Consider the following 24,883-nt stretch of genomic DNA (forward strand, 5'->3'; position numbering starts at 1 on the left):
GAGGCACTGTCATAGACATTCAGATGTGAATACCATCCATACTGTAAACTAGAAAGCAATTAAATGTGAAAACCAATCTCTCAAAACAGAAAATCACTGAAAAGACATGCTAAGTGAAAAGAAACTTCACTTTATTTTGTAGCACTTAATTTAAGTCATTATTCAGGCTATCATCCTACAAGACTCACTTCCCTTAAGGATTCATACTCCTGATGAGAAATCAGTGCAAAAATACAGAGCTGAGGTGAACAGCCTCTGAACTACAACCAGGCAGAATCCCAGTGCTGTCACGCAAGTCTGCAGATATGAAATAGCTGCAAATAATGAAGACAAGAAACCAAAACAAAGTAATAGCTCCACATTCATCTCACTTCACAGTAGCTGAGAAATCAAAAGCAGCAATGTGAAGTGTCTGAAAAAGCCTCTATTTATCACTGCTAAGTGTTTTTGCCAGCTGAATTTCATGGATTTTTCGCTGAATTTCATGGATTTTTCACTGAATTTCCACTGAAAAGGACAATGTCATCTGTTTCAAAGCTGGAAAACATATTCGCCCCCTGGTGCTTCATTTACATCACTCTCAGCACTCAGGACCAGGATCCTCACTCCAGTGGGCTCCCCGCTTCTCAGTCACAAGCTTAATGAAGTAGCTATGACTTGCATACAGCTTGATCTTCTCACTGATGTCAACCCACTTCACTACTCCAGCATCATCACCTGCTTCCAGAGGCAAATTATCCATTGTCTCACCTGTTCACAAAAAAAGTTAGGATATGCTGTTACATTCTTTCCTGCTTTTTCTTCTCACATGTCATCAGTTCTGCCCTTCCACATGGCTCCTTCACAGGCAGCAAACTTCAGCTGCTTCTCAGAGAAACCAATTAAGTTGCACACTGATTCTGTGCCAGAAACCTTTTTCATACTTGCACTATTTTAAGGCAAATCTGAGTGGCAGAGGTGGCATTAACTCGCTACTACTCCTAGGGTACCATCAGCAGCACAATAAGTTACTAGAAATCATTATGACTACTTGTATAGACTACCACAAATTTAGCCAATCCCTCTGCCTTGATTTTTGTTTGACTAACATTTGACTGCTTTCTTTCTCAGGTACTATTCTACAGGACAAACTGAATTCTGAAACTTATATATGCTTATGGAAAACCAGAATAATTAAAATTTTACTAAAGGCTCCAAAATAAAAAACCAGTACTTCAGGAGCAATGTAGAATTGCTCTCTGAAGTTTCTTAGTCTGTTTCTAAAAAGAGTCCCAGGAGTTCACAAGACAACTACCAAATAAATGCTTTTAAAAGTGTCATAAAATGTATATTAGAAACAAAGACCGAAGGATCAGTTTCTTCACTGTTTCTGGGGACTTAGAAATCAAGGACCAGCGACATGTGAAACTTCACCACTGGTATCTACTACCCAAATCACAGTGGAAATGTCACTACATGAAGTCTCTGACTTGTTCAAGTCAGACACACCTAGACTGATTTATCTTAAAAGGTAAGAGGTGGGAATCCAAGATAACAGATCAATCTAAGAACTAGCAACGTATGCCCATTCCTACTGATTTATAGAAACAAAATAAGGTCCAACAATTACTCTGGCAGAGTAACTGAGATAAAAGGTCTCAGGGCAATTACAACACCAAACCAATAAATGCAGTGAAAATCTGCCAGCAACCAGAGGCAATGCTCCTGAAGCACACACTAGCTACTAAAGGAAAACTAATAAAAGAAACAGACTATCCTTCCACCTCAGACTCATTAAAAAGAGAAATTAAACCACCTCAAGATAAATACAATGACAAGGAACCCTTGTCCAATGTTGAGTCTCCATACAAAGGTACATGGTCCATAGCTTAGAACTAGCTAACAAATGAATAAATAATTTGCAGCCAAAGTCCATATATTCTTTATTTCAAGACCAACAGAAACCAAACTGTCAACAACAGGGAACAACAACTGCCTGTCACAGCTGAACATCTTGGGAGACAAGAGACCCCCATGCCCATTGGTTTTAGCCCAATATTTTACACCTGACTTGCATGCTCCCTCAATTTCATTGCCAATCTCAGCCCAACATACATCCCAACTTCAAACCAAGATATAAAGTAAAAGGCAAATACGAGCACATGTGGAGATACCCACCAGTTTCATCATGATAGTTCACAGCCTCTGTCTCCATCCAGGCATTATCAGTGTTACGAGGGTCATCCACATATCCTCTGTACACCTAAGGCCCCAAACAAAGCAAAACAAGCTCAGTGTCACAACAAACAAGGTGGAATGAATAAGATTTTCTTTCTCTCCAATACATTTGCCCTTAGAGTTTTCAATAGTCCCTTCCACTTCCTACACCATGACAACCCTAGCATCACAGCTTATTTTCATTTCAGCTACATTTTTTCAAGTTCCATACAGCTGCGAGTTACATGCATAGCTCCAGAGGCTATCACAAGAGACACAAAGCTCACCACAAAGTGCTCCTGGCTGAACAGCTTGTGAAGCTGTTTCTCCAATTCTGCTTTCTCCTCAGGCGATTTCTGCAAGGAGTTCAAGGCCTCCTCCTCAAATTCTCGCTTCAGGGTAGTGCTAATCTTCTCCCCTGGATCCACCATCCCCTTAGAGGGGGGAAAAGAAGAAGTGACTATCCCTCAGATTCCACTTGGACTGATTCCACTTCCACTTCCCCTTAGACTGGCTCTTAGTATATTACATCCACTTCCATTATACTCAGGACATGGAAGGAACTTTACATGCAGTTGCAAAGAGCAAGCACACATATCCTTCAAAACCTGCAATGGATTAAATTGTGCCTGCATTAAGCAAGAGACATGGTGAGAATCAAATACGAATACTGCCTTGCAATGCAGAAACAGCAGAAGGCATACCAGCTGATGCTTGGGCAAAGCTAGTTTAAGGAGCACTTCTCACCTCTGCAACATGAGGTTGTTCATCAAAAAAGCACAATTCCATCACGCACACACCAGTTATCAACTTGTGGCCTTACCAGCAGGGAAATGTCTACCATCTCCGGAGCTTTGCTCTTACCCCTGGAATGGCCCACTCCCCACAGTCTCTCCTCTTGATAGCTACAAACTGTAAGATGTTTTTGCCAGTAACTGGATGAGCAATTTTATTGCCACTTCTGTCCCTCTTCCACCTGCAGCAAACGACAAACAAGAACATGCTTTGCTGCTTCTTGACACAAGGGCCTGGGAGAGGAACAGCAAGGCACCCATGCTGTTACCTGTGCAAGGGCAAACAAAGCAGAGAGAACAGTCACGGGCAGGGTGGGGATGGGACTGACAGATGCCATCTGGCAAGATTGCCACCAAGGGCAGAACACCGAGTTTTTCACGCACCTCCACCAATTGTGTTTTCCTCAGCCAAAAGGGCAGAAACCACCCAAGAGCCACATTTCTGTAGCCATGCTGATAGCAGCAGCTCCTTTGAGAGCTATGTCCAGCACATCCTACCAGCTGTGATGCTTGCCGAGCTGCACTTGTGCCTATCCCTCTCAAGCATGCCTTCTGCTAGAACAGAACATACATGCAGGCTGCAACACCTCTGAAGCACTTCACCCAGCACCAGCGCACCACCACAAACACCCACTGTTGCCTTCAGTATAGAATTAAGAAGAACTGCCAATAGTTAAAGCAAAAAGCTATCTAAACAAAGACAAAATAAAAGCAGCATTTCTTTTACTTTCAAGGAAACAACTCAATAGCACTGGCAGCCTTCTGAAAAGGGGAAGAAGTAAAATGAATTAGGATGATTTTCACAATGGTTCTATCTTCAGCATGGCACTTCTCAGCTTGCACCTTTGTTAACTATGCTATCTTTTCTGAACGCTTTCTGTGTGTACAATAGTTAGCACATACACACTGATCCTGGCAGCAAAAGCACCACTAAAACAGAGCATACACTGACAAAAAACAAAAAAGAGAAACATAACCCTGCCTCCTCCTATAACATACTAGGCCAAGTTAGTATTTCTTACAGAGCAAAAGCAGGCACACTGCCTTTTTTTTGCAGATGAGTCATTGTGACAGAAAAACCTATTCTTGCAATTTAACATGCCTCATCTAAGGCCTTTTAGCATATTATGCATACGTTATCAAAGTATCACATAATCCTTTCAGTTTTTACATTTGTTACTGAAGATTATTTGTATAATGTATTTCTATTAAATTATGCTTCCTGGTTTGTTGGTTTTCTTTTTAAATCTGCTTCCTCAGCATTTCAGAAGTGATTGCCTGTCATTAGCAGTGAGTCCTTACTCTTTTCCAGAGACAAAGACTAAAAAATTATGGCATTCATGTTCTACATGTCTATGTATCTCTCCAGACATCCATATCTGAATAGGCTTACACATAGAGGAACACACACAAAGGGCCTGTGAAAAGAAATAGCCTATCTAGAGATGCACAGAAAAAGCTAAATGCATGGGATTTTTTTGCTCTGCTGCAGGGCACCTTTAAGTCACCTGACGCTTACCTAGTTACAACAGGATCAGCAGCATGGTTTGGTCCCCAGCGCCCTAACAGTCCTCTGCCTGTGAGGCCAGTCCTTCCCACCGGATTTCTGAAATAAGTGGCACAGTACATTAAACATATTTACCTCCCCACATTCAAAATATACTGCAAGTATTCTAAAAGAAGCAGCTTCCAAGAAGCTTAAATAACAACAAAGAAAAGGATAGCAACATACATTTGGTGCCACCATATGCTTTAAAGAGCAAGAGAGACAAAGCATGGTTTTCTCCATCAACCTCTTTTTGTGTTTGATTGTACAGGGAAAGGAAATATACCCAATGGCTTTGTCACTTCTCAGATCTTGTGCCCCAAAATGCTCCTGATCAAACATTACTCTCATCGCACGCACAACCTTGTCTGAAAATGGAATCTAGTTTCCAAGACTACAGATGAACGGAGCATTCAATTATGTACAAATGGCAGAAAGAAAAATTATTTTTAGGTGAGATTACCCATCTGTGCTACACCAGGACTCGTCAGTGGAAGCAAATACCCTTCCACTCTGCCATAGCACGCAAGAGGCACAAAAGCTTCAAAGCCCAACACCTGGTCAAACTGTGGAAAAAATTAATTCCACAGACCCTACTATTAACAGTGTTAGACCTCCTCCAACTCCAGTGTCACCGCAACCCTCTGTTGTGGTACTACTGGCTAACCTTTTAGTGCCTCTTTGACACAACCTTCTTCCAAAGAACTCTCTGGCCCTGAGGTAGCATTTCTCCTGTCCCTAGGAGAGACTATCTTGATTTTGTTCTATCAGGTACCATGCATCAAAACTGACAGACCTGAAACTACATCACAGAAATGAATATGCAAACAAAAAACACACTCACCGGGGCCTCCCATTTTCAACCACATACAAGCCATTCAGACTCCTCCTCTCCACTTCTCCATCTCTCTCATTGAATTTGGGAGAAAAACCTTTATCACTGTGTGGAAAAGAATAATTTAGCAGAGATTAAGTTATAAAACGCAAAACACCCCTCTGCCCCACAAAAGCTTGCAGGCCAACCACCAGATCAGCAATACCCATTTGACCGATGAGCAGTTTTTACCAGAATTTAAGTTGCAGGCCCTCCCTTTTGTAGAGGCAGCTATAGAGTCTCAACCTTTATTGATGACAGTCTCCCTGTATTTAGTTCTGCAGACAGAAGGATGTCCCTCTGAAGAATTTAACATTGTGTCTCTCTAGGTTTTCATTTAGACAAAGTGTTTCAAAGGTGCTCTTGTTAAGGTTAGAGAACACAGAAGGATGTTATCCATCGATAAAACTAAAAATAGTTTGCTAATAAAAAAATTGAGCAGAAATTTATTAGATATGATTTAGCAGAGTTACAAGCTAATAATCGCTGATTTTTCAAAATTAGCTCAATGCCAATCTCCTACGTATAGCTCTGAAAACCAGTAGAGAAGCAGCTGTCTACAGAAGTAGATTTACTTTCCCAAAAGCAATTCCTCTCAAACCATCACAGGTTTCAGACTACTGATTAGCTTCTTCTACACAATTCAGTTGGGAATTTACACTAATACCCAAAAAATGATGCTATATTTTCAAGTATTACTATCACCTACTAAAAGATTACCTGACACTTTTCCAACTATGCCTTGACAGAACATCAGCAGCCCTACAGAGCCTAAGGAGCAGTGTGCCTTGCAATCAGCAGAATACTAACCAAATTAAGAGCAAACAGAAGCACATGTTCACACAGCAATGGGAGACAAGGAAGCTAAGGCTGAAACCTCAAGTGCCATTTTCTTCTGATTTTTCTACAGGTGTTCATACAGAGGAATCACCATTTCACATTATCACAAGTTACACTAGATGCATGCATCTAACTTTCTAGCCAAGAAGGATACAGAATTCCTTGAGAGGAGAATGTATTCACAGAATCAATTACAAAAATAATCAATATACACATTCAGAAAAAAAAGAAATACAGTCATGCATTCAACCTGTCACCTTTCCCGAGTCAGAGCACTCAACTCAAAAACTACAATTCTACTTTAATTCTTTTCTCATCTTGCATTCAATCCATGAACAAACAAACAAGTATATTATGAAATTGTTCTCCCAAATTCTTAAGGAGAATTAGGAGATTTTTACTTAGCTCACAACACAGAGAAGCACCACTCCACAGCATCAACAGCTGTCCACTATTCCAGTTAACACTACTCTTACCTCAATCACCAGCTCAGTACACTCATGCATCAAAGACAGTCACAGCTACTCCAAACCATTCGGTTCTCTAACCACCATTTTTCTAGGTCTTGACTCTCACACATCACTGTAGAATCACACATCACTTAAGCTGATGATCTTTGTAACTCAGCTGATCCCTATTTCCTGCTTCCATGTCCACAGGAGAGAAAAGCCACAATTTACACTCACTTGATTTGGGGATCCGCCCAACTGGGTCCAGCCAAAACAGACATTGCAGTGTATTCCACAGGATTATAATCTTTCCACTCAATTAGCCAGCCCACTTTATCTTCAGGAACTTGACTACGCTCAACAGGTGATCCTGGATAGGGGGAGGTGAGAGCTTTGCTGTGGTACAACTTAACATTGTAATTGTTGAACATGTTAACTGGATGCAGGTGGGACCAACAGTTTGCAGGCAAGTTACTGAAAGAAAGAAAGAAAAAAACCACCTCATTCATTAGGCTTTAACCCTGTTATTTAATCCCAGGTGTGCAGAGTACATTATAGCAAGTGGAACAGACTAGGCATTTTCAACAAAACAGCTCTCAGTAATATATTATTGCTTCTTTCAGACATCATGCAAATGTACACCTGGACCAACAAATTCTGAATTTTACCTTCAGCTTCTTGAAGCAGAAAAGTACTCTACTAGACACACAGGAAGATTTCATAGCAGCGTGAGTGAAAAGCTGAGAACTGGAACTGCCCTTCCAGACTGTGTGGAACACTGACCAGTTATTAATCATATAAAAGGAACACCTCAAATATTTTTACCATAAATGCAGAAGGAAGGTCTGCTTGAACATTAAATCTCTGCATGGGCATTTCATCAACAAACCAACCCAGCCTTACAAGAGTCCTGCTGTCATAGCCAGTGGTAAACCAGGTAAGAGCAAGAATGAAATATCCAAGAGCTGAGCAACACAGCTCTACAAGTTGCTATGATCACCAAAATATTATTTTGTGCAATACTGACTAGGATTACACATACCTCGTTTTTCAATTTTAAAGAAGGCTAGAACTATCAAACTAGTTAAGTTAAAAGAAAAAAAACACTTGAGACTCCTAGTGATTTTATTTTGCCATGGGTTTTCTGGAGCTGAAAGACCAGTCAACAATAAAATACTTAACAGCAGATTGGGTTACAGTGCTCGATCCTCAGCTCTTCAAAACGCTACACAGATTTCCTTCAACACACAAAGCAGCCTTCCTGTACTCAATTTTTTTTTTTAACTATTACAAAAACAAAGAGGATTACTCCAGAGAAGAGGCTCAAAGCTCAGCAAGGGGCTATAACCTACAATAGTACTCTAAAAACAAGATATTTGTAAGTTCTTAGTGAAAAACTTTTTTTTTTTTTAAATCAAAGAATCACTTCCAGCATGTAAGGAAATATATCTCCTCTGCAAAAATGCATCCAGGTTTTAACAAGTTAACATTCGAGCAAAGTGATGATGGGACCAATGAGTTTCTGACAAAAGAAAAAAGAAACTCGTACACTAGTATTAACCCTGCTATTTGAACTCAGATATGCATATTAGGTTATAACTAGCAGAACGGGCCAGGCTTTTTAGAAAACAGCAGTTCCACTTCTAAACTCCTCACTCATGCTATGAAATCTTCAGGTGCCTCTACAAGAGTAGGTTCTGCTTCACACTGAAGTTGAGACTTCATTGGTCACAGTTACAGCACACGTGTCCTGTCACATTCGCTGCCGAGTTGATGTTCTCAAGCACAATTCAATTCACAAACCACTGGAGGCTCATAAAAATCTTTAACAGAGATGGGGAAAAGGGCATACTTGATAGGGTGCCAACCTCCACAGGCAGGCCAACGTTACGTCGCTTTCGTATTTTTCAATAACTGCATCAGTTTAGAGGACGCCCTGATTTTTGTTTCTGCCACGTCCAAAAGCGACGCTGTCAGCTACGCAGCACGCCCCGTGCCAAGCTCCCCCTCAGCTAGCAGGGCATGGCAGGGCAGCCCCGAGACCTCGGCCCAGCAACAAGGTGGCTGCTCCCTCGAGAACAGGGCACCACCTCAGCGGGCCAAACACCAGCAGAGCCACCCACTCGGGAGCACCACCCCGGCCCGGGCCCGGCCCAGCTTCGCATCAACAGGCCACGGTACCTGAGGGGAGGACGGTGCTGGCGAACGCACCGGACAGGCTGGGCGGACAGCGCAACGGTGAAAGAAAACACGGCGACCGCCCGTGCGAAACCGGGCCCCGCCGCTGCACGAAGGGCGCCGGCAGGAAGCGGCATCGACGACGACCCCACCTCGGCAGAAGCAAGGGGCGCCTCAGCTCCACAGGGCCGGGCCGGGCCTGAAATGCGGGCGCTGGACCGGCTGGGCGAGGCAGCCAGCTCCGAGCTGCCGCCCTTCCCCGAGCCGCCGGTCGCCCGCCCCCCCCCCCCGAGCGCTGCTGCCCGCTACCTGCCGGGCCGGGCCGCCCCGGGCCCCGACCGACCGGTCGAGCCGCCGTTGCAGCCGCCGCCGCCGCCCCTCTTTACAAGCTCGCCTCTCGTTGGGCGGAGCGCCACCAATCGCGAGCGCCTCCAGCCCGCCGGCTTTTCCCCTCCCCGGACCCGCCCCGTCCCCAAACGGCGCTCTCTGACTGGTCGCTGCGCCGCCGGGAGGCGTGGCCGGGCCAGCGGCCCGTCGCGTCGGTGGTGGCGGCCGCTGCTCCTCGCGCCCCGGTCGCGGTCCGGCCTCGGCGATCGCGATCCCCGCGGTTCACGGAGCCCCGCGGGGCGAGGGAGGCCTGGGGCGCGGCCGGGGCGGGCCGGGCGGCGCGGGGGGGGGCCGCGGCGAGGGGCGGTTCCTGCCGGAGCTGGCGGAACGAGCGGTGCGTGCTCGGGCGGGCCGCGGGCTGCTGGTAAATCATCAATCCGCGTCCTCGTCGAAAGAGGCTGAAGTTCGGTCAGGTTGTCAGAGGACTTCCAGCCAAACAATGAATCCGTTTCTGGACCTGCTCCTGTTCCTGGCTACGCTCATCTACTCCTACCTGGAGGCTTTTGTGAAGCTTTTTGTCCCTGTGAAGAGGAAGTCTGTCAGCGGAGAGCTTGTGCTCATCACGGGTGCTGGCCATGGCGTAGGGAGAGCGACTGCCTTCGAGTTCGCCAAGCGCCAGAGCAGACTGGTTCTGTGGGACATCAATAAGGTAATGGCACAGTTCGTGTCTTGACTTGTTCACCTCTGAGGCCACTGGGGTTTTGATAGCGTAGGAAGGGCCGCACACAGATTGCATCCACGTCGCCGCCTCCCGTGTCCGCTCCCCTCGGCTCACGGTCAGCTCCCTGACAGGGGCGCTGAGCGCCAGTACAGGGTTTGGCCCCACTCGCACCAGGGGACGCAGGTGTCTGGGCGTCTTACTCAGTGCCAATCAGCGAGGTAGCGCGCACAGCACATCAAAGAGTGCCTGCAAGAGGGAGCGCCGCGGTCAGCCACCTGCTGTTGGAACCACTGCCAGGGCTGGCAGAAAAAGGCACGCCCAGACCAAAAGCCTGTTTCTATGGAGAAGCAGGTTTTTACCTTCTGCTCACTGTCTCCCTAGCCTCAAGATGCTTTGCGTACGTTGCTGGAGGATGTGTCTCTACTCATATTGACGGGCATCGCTGCGCTGAGTTGTGTGTGAGCCCTGCTGCCCTCTGGCACGGTTCGGTGTGTAGACGGTGCCTTGCTAAATGTTTGCACTAGCCCAGACTCTTTATTTCAGCTCACTTGACTAGAACGCAAAAAGACCTTGGCAAGCGGAGGACGGACAGATGCAGACACGCGGAATGTCATTCAGGAGGGATCAAGGCAAAGTGCTGTGTGTGGGAGTGATTGGCTGTACAGAGGGGTGCGTGGCTGGGCAGCAGGGCGCAGGAAAGGTTTCTGACACAGCGGATCAGAAACTGCAGAGCAGTTCATTATGTCATCCTGAAGCTGTGAAAAAACCCCAGCGCACCACAAACAAACAAACAAACAACCCAAGACAAGCCTAGCGTAAAGGAATGTATAAATAGGGAGGATATTGTCAAACATGTTCCGTGTCTGTTCCTGCTACCCATTACGGCTAAGGCCAGACTCTGGAGGGGTGGGAGGAGGCACGGCACCGGTCTCCCGATGCGTAAAGGGCTGCTGCCGAGTAGAGTGTTGTCCGTGTTCACTGGAACAGGGGAAAAGGAATAAACTTAGTAACAAGCAAGACCTGGCTTTGGTGCTGGGAAATAGATTGTGAAGGTGGGTGTAAGCAGGCACTGAAATACAATGCCAAAGGAGGTGGTGGATCCTGAAGGTTTTAGGAGTATGCTTCCCCAATCCAACTGCCTTGACAAAGGTCTCGTTTCTGGGGGGCCGTCAGCCTTAAGCAGCAGCTGGGGCTGGGGGGAGCTGCCCAGTCACCCACTCCAGCCGCCTGCACAGCTTCTGTCAAGTGCTGAGCTGTCCTGGGCCATTTGTGAACTGGGGCTTTTAACTGCACAGGTCCCCATTGGCATGGCTTACTGGCACCTGGGGACAAGGCTACAGCAAAGTCACTTCTGCCCTCACTTACTGGGCTGATAGAATGACTTGGGGGAGCTTCTGTTCTGTGCGCGTCAAATGCTCTTCTTGTAAGAAATGTCTCTCTGCATTGTGCACTTTGGAGCACACCTCTCTTCTCACATGCAGTCTGTGAATACAGAAACATATAGGGCCACTTTTCGTATCTTGGGGGTGTCGGCTGGGCCTGTGTTTTAAGAGCTCTGCGTACAGTCATGGTGTCTGCCTGCTGTGCTGTGAAAGTCACCGAGTGCCCCCTTTCTGCAGCCTAGTTATATGTGCTTTACCAAGGCAAACTCGCTCTTGTTGCCACATTCCCTTTCTGGCAGTCACTCTATGCAGGTCCGAAATTTAGGTCGGAATACTAGCCCTCCCTCAGGTGCTGGCTACAGCTCTTTCCCTGGGTAGCTGTGAACGGTTCAGGGGCTTGGCAGTCGGTCATGCAATCAGGACAAATCTTCAGCCTCTTAACTGGTCTGCCGCGGTGCCCGAGCAGCAACACGTGGACAGGGTACAGTTGCGCATGCATGTCTGTCTTTTCTGCCTCTTACAGCATGGCGTTGAGGACACGGCAGCAGAATGCGAAAGGCTGGGAGCCACTGTTCACGCCTTCGTGGTGGACTGCAGCAAAAGGGAGGAAATCTGCAGCGCTGCAGAGAAGGTAGGGCAGCAGGGGCACATCCAAAAGCTTACCCAAACATGCTCCATTTTCAGAAGAGTCAGGAAAACAAGAGAAGGGGTAGTGTATGCAAATTGTGCAAGCCCTTGGAATCTCCCCACTTCTTGCTGCTTTCTATATGGAGAGTGAAGCAGCACTTCTGAGATCGCAGGCAATCTCATCCTCTTCTGGGGGGCTCTGGCATATCACGCCTTGTTGCCAAGTTTGCTCTTTAGACTTCCAGTCCCTGAAGGAACTTCAGCCTTTTAGTTTCCTGAGCAGCACACAGACAACACTGGGGACATTTGAAATATTTTATTGTAACGGATATGGTGCAACTGGCTCAAAACAGTCTGCGCATCCATAGTCCAACTGTGACTACACGGAGCACGCTGTGTCTGTAGGCAACGTGTGGAGGAAGACTGTAAGCACTGGCAGTAATTAAGGGAGAGGTCTCAGATCTAAACCAGATTTCATGGTACTACTGCACAGGTCCTACCACATCTGGAAACATGGCGCAATCTTCCTCTCCCTAAAAGAAAGAATGGTAACAATTAAATTAATTGTCGCTCATCTTCCACAGCCTTGCATTTTTTTGATAACAAATGACATGCACCTTTCTGTTTTTTTCTGTCCAAAAGGTGAAGAAGGACATTGGGGATGTCTCCATCCTGGTGAATAACGCCGGTGTGATTACAGCTGCCGACCTGCTCTCAACTCAGGACCACCAGATTGAAAGGATGTTTGAAGTCAACATTCTTGCTCACATGTGGGTAAGGGCCACTACTATCTTCACACCTATGTTTTTTGGGGAGCGTTGCTGAGGAGGCATATTTAGACTAACAGTTATTTTCAGCTAGCAGTGAATTACAAAAGCGTCTGTCGGACATGTATAGCACAGGGGCACCCAGCTAGACTGACTGTTGGGAAACTTGATTAGCCTCTTGCTGATCGGAGCCTCACCCAGTTTTTTCATTCTCTCTTTCCTCTGCATGAGCTAGCCAGCGACGGCCTCATCTGCAGCACGGGTGGGTCTCTGTCAGAGGGGTATTAGGGGTCCCTCTTCACATTGGGTAGTTTGGGTGCCCGCAGCTGAGCGCCGAGACCCTGCAAGTAGAAGATACGCAGCTGAAAAATACAAACCAATGTTTTTATCGGCTCACCCGCACAAAAGGCAGCCGGTACATGGCCCAAATGGCTGGGCAGGTGTGGGTCGGGCAGAGCAGGAGAGGGGCAGCCCCACAGCTCCCAGCACAGCCTGGCTACAGGGCACAGCAAGGCCTGGCCCCTCCCTGACTGCATCCACCAGCCTGGCCAATCTCCCCGGGCACTCTTGCCCTCGTGGTTTGTACCCCGCTGTGTCACCACCTTCCCTCCTGGCTCCTTGAGCTCCTTCCGAGCCCATTTCTCGTCAGTGCTGCCTCTCCTTATGATTTGTACCTCTCTCATCTCTCTGTGGACTTTCTCACAGCTTTCTCCCAGCAGTCTTGAGTCATGGTAGCACAGCTGGGCCCTGTCAGATCTGGGCTGTGGGTCCTTGGCATGCCCACAGCTGACTCCTGGGGTAGGGCAGCTGCCAGCAGGAGTTACAGAGTGGGAGGGTTTCACCTGTTAAGGACTTGTTTGCAGCAGAAGAAATGAGAAGCTACAGATTGATGAGTGTTTTTATGGTACATGCTGAGGTGAGACACTGGCAGCGTCGCCGCTGACACCTGAAACCTAAAAAGCAGCACAGGAAAGATGTGAGAATCAGCTCCTGTTTATAGCCGACTTCCTGAAACATTCCCGCTTGGAAAACAGGTTGCCAGTTGTACCCGCTGAATGGAGAACGGGTATCTCCGTGGCTCTCAGAATCTGAGGTGCTGTACAGCGCATAGCATTAGCCATAGCATTAGTCGCTTAATTAACGAGAGTCAGGGTCAGTGTTGAATATGCCTAAGAAAACATTGTTCTTTTCCCCCTTTCCTCTCCCCCACATTTTTGCCTCTTGGTTTAAATGACTCTCAAGACCACAAGAGCTTTTCTGCCAACCATGATGAACAACAACCACGGTCACATAGTCACGGTGGCTTCGGCAGCAGGTCACTTTGTGACTTCTTTCATGGTGGCTTATTGGTAAGTGATTTTAAAATCAGCTCTCTTCATTTCTTTATTTTTAATTGTGTCTTCTCCATCAGCAAGCACAGAGCAACCAAAATGTCGTGGTTTCAGCCCAGCCGGTAGCAAAGCACCACGCAGCCACTCGCTCACTCCTCCCCACCGCAGCCACGGTGGGATGAGCAGAAAATACAAAGAAAGGCTCGTGGGTCGGGACAAGGACAGGGAGGGATCATTCACCACTTATGGTCACGGGCAAAAGACAGGCTCAACTTGGGGAAGAAACAAAATCAATTTAATTTACTACAAATCAAAACAAGGATATTAGGAAGTAAAACCAAACCTTAGAACACCTTCCCCCCACCTCTCCCTCCTTCCCGGCTCAACTCCACTCCCGATTCTCTCTACCTCCTCTCCCTGGCGGCGCAGGGGAACAGGGGATGGGGTTGGGGTCAGCTCCCCACACCTTGTCTCTGCCGCTCCTTCCTCCTCGGGGGGAGGACTCCTCACTCATCCCCTGCTCCAGTGTGGGGTCCCTCCCATGGGAGACTTTTCTCCATGAACTTCTCCAACATGGGTCCTTCCCACAGGCTGCAATTCTTCACAAACTCCTCTGGCGTGGGTCCTTTCCGTGGGCCGATCTTCAGCCACACGCTGCTCCAGCGTGGGCTTTCCCCTGGAGTCGTGGCCATCTTCGGGGCATCTGTTCCCCCACTCCCCTCCATGGGCTGGGGGGGACAGCCTGCCGTCTCACCACGGGCTGCAGGGGCATCCACCTCCTCAGGCGCCCTTCCTCCCCCTCCTTCTTCACTGACCTCGGTATCTGCAGCGGGGTTCCTCTCACATTCCAATCCCCCTACTCACTGCAGGTTCCCCTTCTTAAATCTGTTCTCCCAGAGGCGCTACCACCGTCACTGTTTGGGTCGGCCTTGGCCAGCAGCGGGTCCGACTTGGAGCCGGGGAAGCTTCTAGCAGCTTCTCACAAGAGCCACCCCTGCGGCCCCCTCCCCCACTACCAAAAAACCGCGCCACACAAACCCATAACACAAAATAATCCTACCACCTAATACGGTACGTCCAAAGGACCATGCCAAGGAGGAAAAAAGCACAACAGCCAGCACTGAAGGATGCCTGGAGGTTCCTGCCAATTTGCTTATCAGCTCTGACTGAATCGGGAGCAATGCTTGTATGAAGGAATAGTCATGGGATACATCAACTGATGAAAGCTGCTCTTTTTTTCTCTCCCTTACCCATCCGGGCTTCTGCTTAGCAAAAAAGGTATTCTCTTCCCTTCTCCTTCTTAGAAAGTAGCACTCCTGTCAGGTGGTGTAGTGTTGTCAGGTAAACCCCTATTGAGTAGCTTTTTAATCTTTCTACCATTGTGGCAGTGACTGTAGTGTACAGAAATACTTATGCCATCCTGAGATAAAATTGCTTTTCTACTTGAAACACCTCTAGAAAATCACGGTGCCTGAACAGAAAAACTGTTGCATATTGTCATTCTGCGTCTCATCTAGCCCTCTGTAATAGCAGCTCCAGGTGGACCAATCTTCCCCTGGGAAGACTCCTTAGAGAGTCACTCGCTGTTGGCAACATGAGAACTCCCCAGCCAGGGATTTTACTGGGATTACACTCTCCAAATCAATAGCAGTCAATAAACTGATTCTCTGGTTCTACTTCCGTTTGGTGTCAATTTATACTCCTGGCCTGCACCAATTTCTGTGGCATTACTTTCCTCAATATTCCATGCATAATGCTCCTCCATTTCAAAACTCACACACGAAAGCCATGAGACACTCCTGTGTGGTACAAGAAACAGGAGAGAGTTGTTCTCCATTTCTACCCTGCCCATCCTTCTTGATTTTAGAGATTCAGGCTGTGTTCCTTCGAAGCATCTTCTCACATGGGAAAAAAAGGGAAGTCCATCGATTGATGCGCATTACTTATCATTTTCTAAGAATTCCTGACATTCATCTGTCTGTTTGCAACTAAGGTGCCTTTTTCTGAAAGACACCCACTCTGCATGCCACCATTACTCCCCCAGGCAGCAATATCTAATCCAGCACTCCACTCTGGGAAAGTTAGAATTATTCCCTGCCCTCTCCTCTTAGCTGGATTACATTTTTTTTGCCTCCTAGTCAGTACTGTGTTATCTTTTAGGCCATTTCTAGTTGTAGAAAGTTAGAAATAGTATTTCTGCCTTCTCATTTGTGCTTTTTCCCTTCCTGCAGTTCAAGCAAGTTTGCTGCTGTTGGATTTCATAAAGCTCTGACAGAGGAGCTGTCTACCCTGGGAAAGGACGGAATAAAAACTACGTGTCTTTGCCCAGTTTTTATAAACACCGGATTTGTCAAAAACCCCAGTACAAGGTAACTATCAGAACTCTGCCTTCCTGTCCTTCCTTCTTTGCATCAAGGCACTACATATTAGCCCCAGCTTTAGGCCTTGTATTCTGCCTGACTATATAATACTGGAGATAAACTGGTATATAGGATTGGCTAAAGAAAATCTGCAGTGTCATTTAACCTACATAATGGTTGCATTGGAATTACCCAAGTCTGCGCGTATGTGAAGCATCCTACCTCAGCTAGTACAACCTCTGTTTTACCGCTGTAGCTCTTACATGTATGCTTTCCTGTGTAGGCTTGGAAAGGTTTTGGAGATTGAAGAAGTTGTAGAGGCCCTGATGGAAGGAATACTGACCAATCAGAAAATGGTTTTTGTTCCATCACATCTAAGCATTGCTTTACTATCTGAAATGTAAGTAGCAAAAGAAAACAAAAAAGGGGCAGGAAGGGGGAACATATCAATGCTGACTACCTGAGTATAGAACCCTCAAACTTGTAACATCTGATTCAAGATTAAGTTTTATTTTATAAGGAACTGCATTTTGCACTCATGGTAGTAAATGATATGGTTTCGCAGCCCAGAGAAACCCTGGAATGACAGCTGGACAGACGTTCACATTCAACCTAGTTTCATTTATTTTTTATTATCTTCGGTGTTTGACATCACTATACTCATTTATCAGTCCAGATTTGACATCTATATGCCTAGAGTAACTAGATAATATGTCTGCAGGAGAGAATATTACTTTTTAAACAACCACCCATCTGAAATATTTTAGTATGAGAAGAACATATAACAAGGTAATGAAATAGCAGTGGTTCCTTCTAATGACAACAGCCGATACCATACACAAAGATTTTTTTGAGCCCTCTCATAGGTCCTTGTAATCCACTTTCTGCAGCTTAGTGTTCTCAGTGGAGAACTCAACCGCTCTACAGGCTGATTGGGAAGGAGAGCAAGAACAAGAGCACACTTTTTTTTCACAGATTGCTATTTCCCTTGGGCTTGTGAACAACAGTTTCTCTGAACCAGCAGCACCAGTGTAGTTCTAGAAAGGGCTGAGCACCTGCTGCTTATTAGTGTTTGTTTCTTCATGTCAACAGCAAAGACTGAGGTCATGGGGGCTGGGAAAGTTGTTTCAGAAGGGCTCTATTGCTTAGCTCTACTGCTTAGCTCTACCATGGAAAGCACGGATCTGTCCTCTCACATGTCCTTAATAACCAGTGCAGCTGCTCTGCTGAGGAGGTGTTTTCATCAAGCTCAGGTTCCAAATCTGGAATTCATATCAGAACAACTAAATTAAGTTTTCAGTTAACTTCTGCAGTATGTCATGAAACACTTGGTAATATCTTGTTTGCAAACCCGACACCAGACAGTGGGGAAAAAGCTTTTAAGTCTTTTTGCATCTCCAAGAGCTGCACGCTGACAGTGCAAGTCTGCAGAAGCATAGAGAAGTCAAACCTTATGCTGTCAAAGCCCTTAAGATAACTTTGCTTTTTTGTCTTAATGTGGGGCAGTGGGACACAAAGAGACATGACTCAAAAGAAATCCTAGGAGAGTAAACTGCACGTCAGTTTTAACATCTCATCCTTCCATAGGCCTGCTGCTTTTCAGAGCATAAAACACTCAATATGTACCTATCCCTGTTCAATATTGATCCTTCTTGGATCCTGTAGAAATATTGCAACCAAAATACTGCCCAGTAGATACCCAGCCTTGGAACTGTCATAAAAGCATATGGGTGGGATTGGAGTTAAAACAAGTCAGAGATTGATGGAGGCTATGTGTTCTTTGGAGATAATGCCCAGTTTAAGCCTTGGTCTGTCTGTGTGCACACGCTTCTGCTCCCAGACCAGCTCTTTCCCTCACCTGTGGTGCCACTTTTTCCCATAGTTTGTTTCTTATCCCACATTTGATTTCACGTTATTATCTCTTTCAGGTTGTTTCCAGAACGTGCCTTGGCTTTTCTGAAAAAGCTGACTGATACCAAGTTTGACGCAGTTGTTGGGCAGAAAAGCACTCAGTGAAAAGCAAAAATTGATTCTCACTTCCCAGTGGCACGAGTGAAAACAGAACATGTGCTGAGCATAGTTCAGCTGGTTTGATTCAGAGCAGAACTAAGATGCTTCCAGGCCACCATCTCCAAGCGCGCCTAAGGGTTTATCTCACACCTGCAGCAGGGACATACCTGCATAACATGGAGTGTCAAAAAAGCAGAGATGCAGCTCTACAAGTCTAAACGGCTGCTTTTGCTGTATGTTGTATCGCCTCTATCTCCTAGTGCTGAGGCAGAAAGGAATTCCTGCAAAGCCCGTCTTTGGGACAGCACAGCTGCCTACTTGAGTGCAAAGGGATTGCCTGAGAATATGTTAATCTGGACACATTCCCAAGCAAAAGTATCTTGCAAGAAGCCATTTATAGGAGGTGGGTGGCCTGTTTCACCTTAGTTTATCTTTTTCAATTTAAAAAAATGTGCTCTAATAAACACTGTTTTGTGTGCTTTTCTAGTGAGTACCTGAAATAATACAGCCTTGTTTCTAATGTAAGACCCAATTACATCAATTGTCAATTACACATTAGCACCATCAACATGCCTTATTCTAAATAAATACAGTTCTCTAACCCAAAGGTGTCTCCCAACAATGAAGGTGGTAACGAGGTCTGAGCAAGGACAGCGGAGCAGGTGCTACAACGGTGAAAGGGTCAGCCAGAGTCTGCTGACCACCAGGCCAGGCAGCAGGGACGAGTCAGGTCCCCCATCACGCTGGGAAGCCACATCAGGATCAGCGAGGTACAGGCCAGGCATGGCACACTGACAGCACAGCCCATGCAAGGGCTGGGGCCAAGGCCAGGGCTTAAATGCAGGTGCCAGGCCAGGCCTGAGCAGATTGTGCATGGGGGAAGGCTCCAGATGAGCCCTCTCTCAGCTCCCCATCACAAGCTAGTGGCCTGCTCTGACGGGACCCACCTTGACCAGGAGGTTAAACCCCCAAAGGTCTTTGGCCTGTGGTACAAGAGAACAGCATCTGATGAAACATGGGTCAAAGACCTCTTCAGAGCACAGATTATCTTTCCACCCACTTGTGCAACTCCCACTGCACCAGGCACTCGCTGGCTCACAGCCATCCAAGGGAGGCCTGAACATGCTACCACCTTTGGCACAGCTGGAAATGGGTGGCTTCCAGTAGAATCCATCCCACTCACCTGAGAATTTCATGTTGTTCTCCACACTGAGGTTCTTCAGAAAAGGGCGAGCTCTCGTCACCCAGCTCCTCCTGCTCTAGGGTGGCAACAGGTAGAAGTTTGTGCTGCTGGCAGCACAAGTGGTTGCTAAATGCGCTAAATGACACAAAACCGGTTTCTTTTTTGCTCATGTAACAGTCATGTAACAGGACATTCAGGGTGTGTCAGACCACGGGTTCCCAGCCTGGGAACTTCTGCTTCACAGTGCAAGATTCCTGTAGCCAAGGAAGGAAAAGAGAGAAGGGGTTTGCAAATTTCAGGGAAGGTAAAAAAAAAAGTTAAAAGCCTATTAAAGACTGCTAGGCATGGGTTGTATTGAAAACCAAACCCCCAAACATTTGAGAAACATGCTTTGAGTCCTGAAGGATAAAGGAGGCCAACTTGCATGCATGTTCAGGGAGTTATTTTCTAAGTCTGTTTTCCCTGCCACAGTGGCATCCCCCAAATCTGATTTATTGTGATTTAATGTCGTGTCTACTCTGAAAGAAGTTCTTTTTGTTTTGTACTGCTTCTGCTTTTATTTGAGCTACATATTCAGCTCTTGCTAAGAGGATGGGCCTGTCGCAACTGAGGGCCACTTGCTCTTCTCCATGTTGCCTGAGACTGCAAGTCTTCTGCTCGGCATAAAGAAGCAGATGCAAGAGGAAGAAGGATTTAAACCTTCATCTCCTGAACACCAGTGACAGAATTGAACCATCAAGCCTTCTGGGCTCCTCAGTTCTCTTTCTGGCCACAACAGACAACTGAAGCTTATCCCAAAGTCTGGTCATTATGGGTGCCTAGCAGGAGCCTATGTGAACAAGCTTCATACAGCTGCGTACAGCCAAGTCCCAAATTTGAAGAGTGGTACCTCACATCCTGGCTTAGAACTTGTTATGAGTCAGGTTAGTGATTCTGGCCTCATGCTCTGCCTCCCTCTGAGGTGCCTCTTGGAGTCGGCGCTTCTGTGCCCTCCCTGCCTTCTCTGTCTCAGCCACAGCACTGACTGGAGCCTCGTGCCAGGAAAATGACAGCACCGCTGAGCTGTGCAATTAGGGTCTGGCCCAAACGCCGATGTGTTAATTAAGAACAGAATGAACTTCCAAGAGAAAAGTAGGAAGTGCCTAGCTCTGAATCTCTCTGCTGGAGTCAACCCAGTCTCCCACAGACAAGATGAGCAATGGTGCAGCTAAAGCTCTGGGACATTGCCTAGAGGTCTGCAGAGCTCCTTTCACCGGTCTTGCAGCTGTTCCATTTTTATGATCTGAGGACCCCACAGGGATTTTATGTACCAGGTGCACTGTATATTCCCAGAACTGCTGCACGCAGCATGCAGATGCCACTGCTGTGACTGCCCTGCTAGCTGACAGAGGCTCAGTTCCTCAGTGTGGGAGGCATGAAAGAGAACCATTGGTATCACAAACCTTATAGCTGTGTTTGTAAGCTACATGGCCAGGCACCACACTCATGCACCATTTTGCAGTCATCCCTACTGTCAAAGTGTTAGCATGCTTCCTGGCATAGTTTTAGCCCGTAACCATGCCTGCCAGCACACTCTCTGGCATAGTGGCAGGGGGGCAATGTGTCCATGGGTAACAGAGCTGCTGGGCAGGCAGTGTGGGTGAGACCATCTGCTTTGCAAGAGGAGTGGAAGTTTACGCACATAGAAGCTTTCCGAGGACACCATCAATATCAACACTGAACAAAAGAGCAGCTGTGATAAGTTTCCCTTTGTCCACTATATATGCAGACCTGACTGGTCTGAAATTTCAGAGCCTTATTAGAGGAAAGAACAACATTTAACAAGAATATTTAATGACAATATTTAGCATTCGTAATTACTGTCTTCTTCATGATAGGTGAAATTTTCAAGAGTCTCGATAAGTAGCTTCAGCTCAACTTGGTCACATCAAGTCTTACTGAATTTCTAATAGCATGGTTTAAAGCTCACCACAGCACTGTAGCCCGATCTGTCTCTATAGCAAAGTCTGAGAGTACTTCTTTGTAGACTGGCTCTGCTGCATTTTTCCAAGTCCTTGAATCCTACTCAGAATGTTAGGAGAGTCATCCCAAATTGTGTTTCTTGTCACAAACCTAGGCTGCTCACAAGTGAAAATCATGGCTGTACATCTTATTGCCACTGTCTGCTAGCACTGAGGCCCCAACCTCATGACTGGGGCAAGACTCTAGTATTTTAATGCTTGCAGTAATGCCAGTATGCATAAAACAATATGCAATTTTACACAGCATTTCAGAACATGGATTTCTAAATGCACAGAACTTCTTGAACCCAGCAGTTCAATGAAAGGGGGGTTTGGTTTTTTTGTGTTTTTTTTTCTACTGCTTTACTGAAATGAAGCACCTGAGATCAGTGGCTGTTCACAGTGTGATAAATTAATTTAGTCTCAAACAGGATTCCAATCAAAGTTTACAATTTATTAAATGAATAAAGGCAAGCAAACATGGCAAGAGCCTCTGCTCTACCAACACACGCACTGTGAAAAACAACCCAGCTTCTTTTATAGTCTAACATTAGTTACATATTCATACTAGGCGTGTCCTTCCAAAAGACTCTCCACCTCCTGGTTGTCCAGGTGCAGTAGTTCTCCTAGAACCTTCTCAAACTCTCCTCATTGGCTGAGGCGTCCTCCATGCAATGTATCTCCGACCAAGCTCCCCACTGCTCAGGCCAGACAGCAGACAACCTGTGTCACAGCCAACACCCTGCACAACACCAGCTGCGATCACCAGAACCCAAACAAGTTCACAACAGACACCTCCCCCCTAACAAATGCATGTAACAAATTGCTCATACACTGTTATTTTAATACACCCTCTATTTATACATACTAAAGATCACCCCGTTCATAACCTCGCTTAATACTATGATAAATGCCTCAGTTCTCCCCTAGGATCTCTTGTTTAACGCTGTGCAGTTAACAACAAAACCGGTTTTGGGATGGCAAAAAAGAACTATATACATATCATCTGTCTCCTCCCGGCCTGCGGTTATACAAGGACCGACAAAATGGTTAAAGATTACAAATACAGTGAGGGTCACATTTTATTATGCAGCCCTAGCATTGTTTATATATTGACACGAATCAGATGAACAGATTTCACAACAGTGTTGCAAAACTGTCTGCAAAATTCTGAAACACATTTTTGGTACCCTAAACCTTTCAGATTCTTTCTTTCTGCATCTAGTATCTGGCCATACATTTTGCTCTTTTCTAAGCAGGTATCTTGCTTTTTGTAGTTATGCTACAGTTTGAGCTCACCCCTAAAAGGATCGCAGTTTTACTGCAAAACCTCTATTAGAGTATGAATAAGCTTACATTTATCCAACAAGCCAGGTGTTACTAGGAATAAACATGCTTTCATGCAAACTATTTCCCCTCTGTGTTCTCAGCTGGTAGCTGATCATTTTCCAAAACATCACAATCACAATGTTTTTCAAGAAACATTCTAGTTAAACAGATGTTGCAACAGGAAGATATGCTCATTGCTCAAAAATCACCCAGTGACAATAGTGACTGTGTTTTTATATAAAGTTATTCCAGACACTCATGTTCACTAGTGACTCCCAGCTTGCTAGTCACGAGGTAATCTCTAATGGGAAAAAACCCCAAACACTGAGCAGGAACTTGCACGAATCTTTTGATGACCACATAGCTTTGATGATGAAATGCTGCTGCTTTGTTTTGAAGAGTTGACCTGGGATACAGTACAAAAGAAGTTCTTCAAGCCTTATAGCACTGACACCTGCACTCTAAGAGAGGTGAAAAATTGAAGATCATGCAATAACTGTTTTTAATATTATGCAGAGGTGGTGGTCTGCATTTACTCTAATCCAGTGATTTCTGTGTAGTTACACCGAAATTATACTGGCAAAAGACAAGATTCAAGTCTCTCTGGTATAAAAAACAATGGGGGGGGGGGGCATTATTTATCTGGACCTCAGTTCTCAAAGCCCTTAAAGCATACACGTGCAGTTAACACCAGTTATGGCTGCACAGCCTAATCATCAGTGTTACCTTCCCAGTGAAACACTTTGTTCATGTGGCACATTTCCACTTCCATCCTTCTCTCTGTCTTTGACATAAAACAGTATCAAAAGCCCTTTTAAACACAAGCACAATTCCAAGGGGATTTTAATGAGCTTGTCTGGGAGGAAGCTACACCATGATTTACAGCAAACAAAGTAATATGGGACAAAAAAAGATAAAACATTTTAGATGAATTGGTTATTTCCTTAGAAGTACCCTTTTAGGTAACTCAGAGCTACACATCAGTTCCTGTAAATTTAATGAATACCTTCAGCCAAAAAAAAGTATAAAACATTTTGAGGAAGATAAATTGAGCCAAGTTTAATTTTACAGGGGAAAAACAAATGCAAACTTTTTTTTTTTTAATTAAGTCAACAAGACAAAATACGTGATTTCCATGGCTCTGATATGGAAAAGAAAAAGAAAACCTTTACTCTGGGATATGACGATGCAGATCCTGCTTCACAAAGGCTCTGCTTTTTATACATACAGGCTAGTTGTTACATGACAGATCTCTGTTTGGCCAAGGAAGCTCAGCTTGGGCCACGCAGCTAACATTGGCCACAGGACACATCAGGATTGCAGTGAGCCAGTTTAAAATGACACATTTGATAACTTTCTCATTTTAGGAAGTTTAGAAGAGTACAAGCGCAGTACGAACATTCTACTGAGCATGAGCTACATTTATTCCTCACAAGGACAAAGAACATTGAGCAAAATCAATCTGACATTAGCACACTAATTAACAGAGGCACAGTTACAGCTAACACAGCTATGTTGCTCCTGAGATTTAGGTGAGTATCTCTGCACAGGACTATGGCGATACTTTGTAAAGGATACTCCTTTTATATCTGTTAATTGTAATGGATGCAAAACCAGGAATGAGTGGCTGAGAATCATTAAAAAATGCAACATTTTATGAAAGGAGTTTATACTTACTTATCTCTTTATACTTATCTTCATTTTCTAGATAAAGAATTCCTGACTCACAAGGATTATTTGTTCCTAATCCATATGGTTAATCAGTAACCAATTTGGGGCAGGAGTGGCTGTAGCTCACTTCATGCTCTTTCTCCTCAGGAGCAAGGAACAGATAAAAAGGAAGGAATGACAGCATGTGCCACACAGAGGTATATTCTCCTTTAGCAGGATGACATTAAGTCCATGTATACCCCAGGCCTATAAGAAAGCAGCAGCACAGATTTTTCAGATAGTTATTTTTCAAGCCATG

At 45.7% G+C, this 24,883-nt stretch overlaps 2 protein-coding genes across 5 annotated transcripts; one reads left to right on the plus strand and one right to left on the minus strand.

Moving 5' to 3' along the window:
- Window positions 1-479: 479 nt before the first annotated feature.
- NUDT9 (nudix hydrolase 9) lies at window positions 480-9,226 on the minus strand. Of its 4 annotated transcripts, none has more exons than XM_069781166.1 (8): window positions 9,187-9,226; window positions 6,937-7,173; window positions 5,381-5,476; window positions 4,510-4,596; window positions 3,061-3,172; window positions 2,484-2,630; window positions 2,158-2,242; window positions 480-750 (listed from the first exon to the last, which is right to left on the minus strand). In XM_069781166.1, the coding sequence occupies exons 2-8, from the start codon at window positions 7,128-7,130 to the stop codon at window positions 581-583; spliced, it is 891 nt and encodes a 296-aa protein (XP_069637267.1). In that variant the 5' UTR covers window positions 7,131-7,173; window positions 9,187-9,226; the 3' UTR covers window positions 480-580. The 4 variants fall into 4 exon arrangements, with proteins under 4 accessions (XP_069637267.1, XP_069637259.1, XP_069637250.1 ...); XM_069781158.1 differs by lacking the exon at window positions 9,187-9,226 and adding an exon at window positions 8,911-9,162; XM_069781149.1 differs by lacking the exon at window positions 9,187-9,226 and adding an exon at window positions 8,881-9,161.
- Window positions 9,227-9,571: 345 nt separating this feature from the next.
- Window positions 9,572-19,009, plus strand: HSD17B11 (hydroxysteroid 17-beta dehydrogenase 11). The gene is made up of 7 exons (XM_069781186.1): window positions 9,572-9,913; window positions 11,831-11,938; window positions 12,577-12,708; window positions 13,944-14,050; window positions 16,264-16,401; window positions 16,676-16,792; window positions 18,321-19,009. The coding sequence occupies exons 1-7, from the start codon at window positions 9,704-9,706 to the stop codon at window positions 18,406-18,408; spliced, it is 900 nt and encodes a 299-aa protein (XP_069637287.1). The 5' UTR covers window positions 9,572-9,703; the 3' UTR covers window positions 18,409-19,009.
- The last annotated feature ends 5,874 nt before the right edge of the window (window positions 19,010-24,883 follow it).

The sequence above is a fragment of the Haliaeetus albicilla genome, chromosome 1 (genome assembly GCF_947461875.1).
Source record: "Haliaeetus albicilla chromosome 1, bHalAlb1.1, whole genome shotgun sequence".
NCBI classification, from domain to species: Eukaryota; Metazoa; Chordata; class Aves; order Accipitriformes; family Accipitridae; genus Haliaeetus; species Haliaeetus albicilla.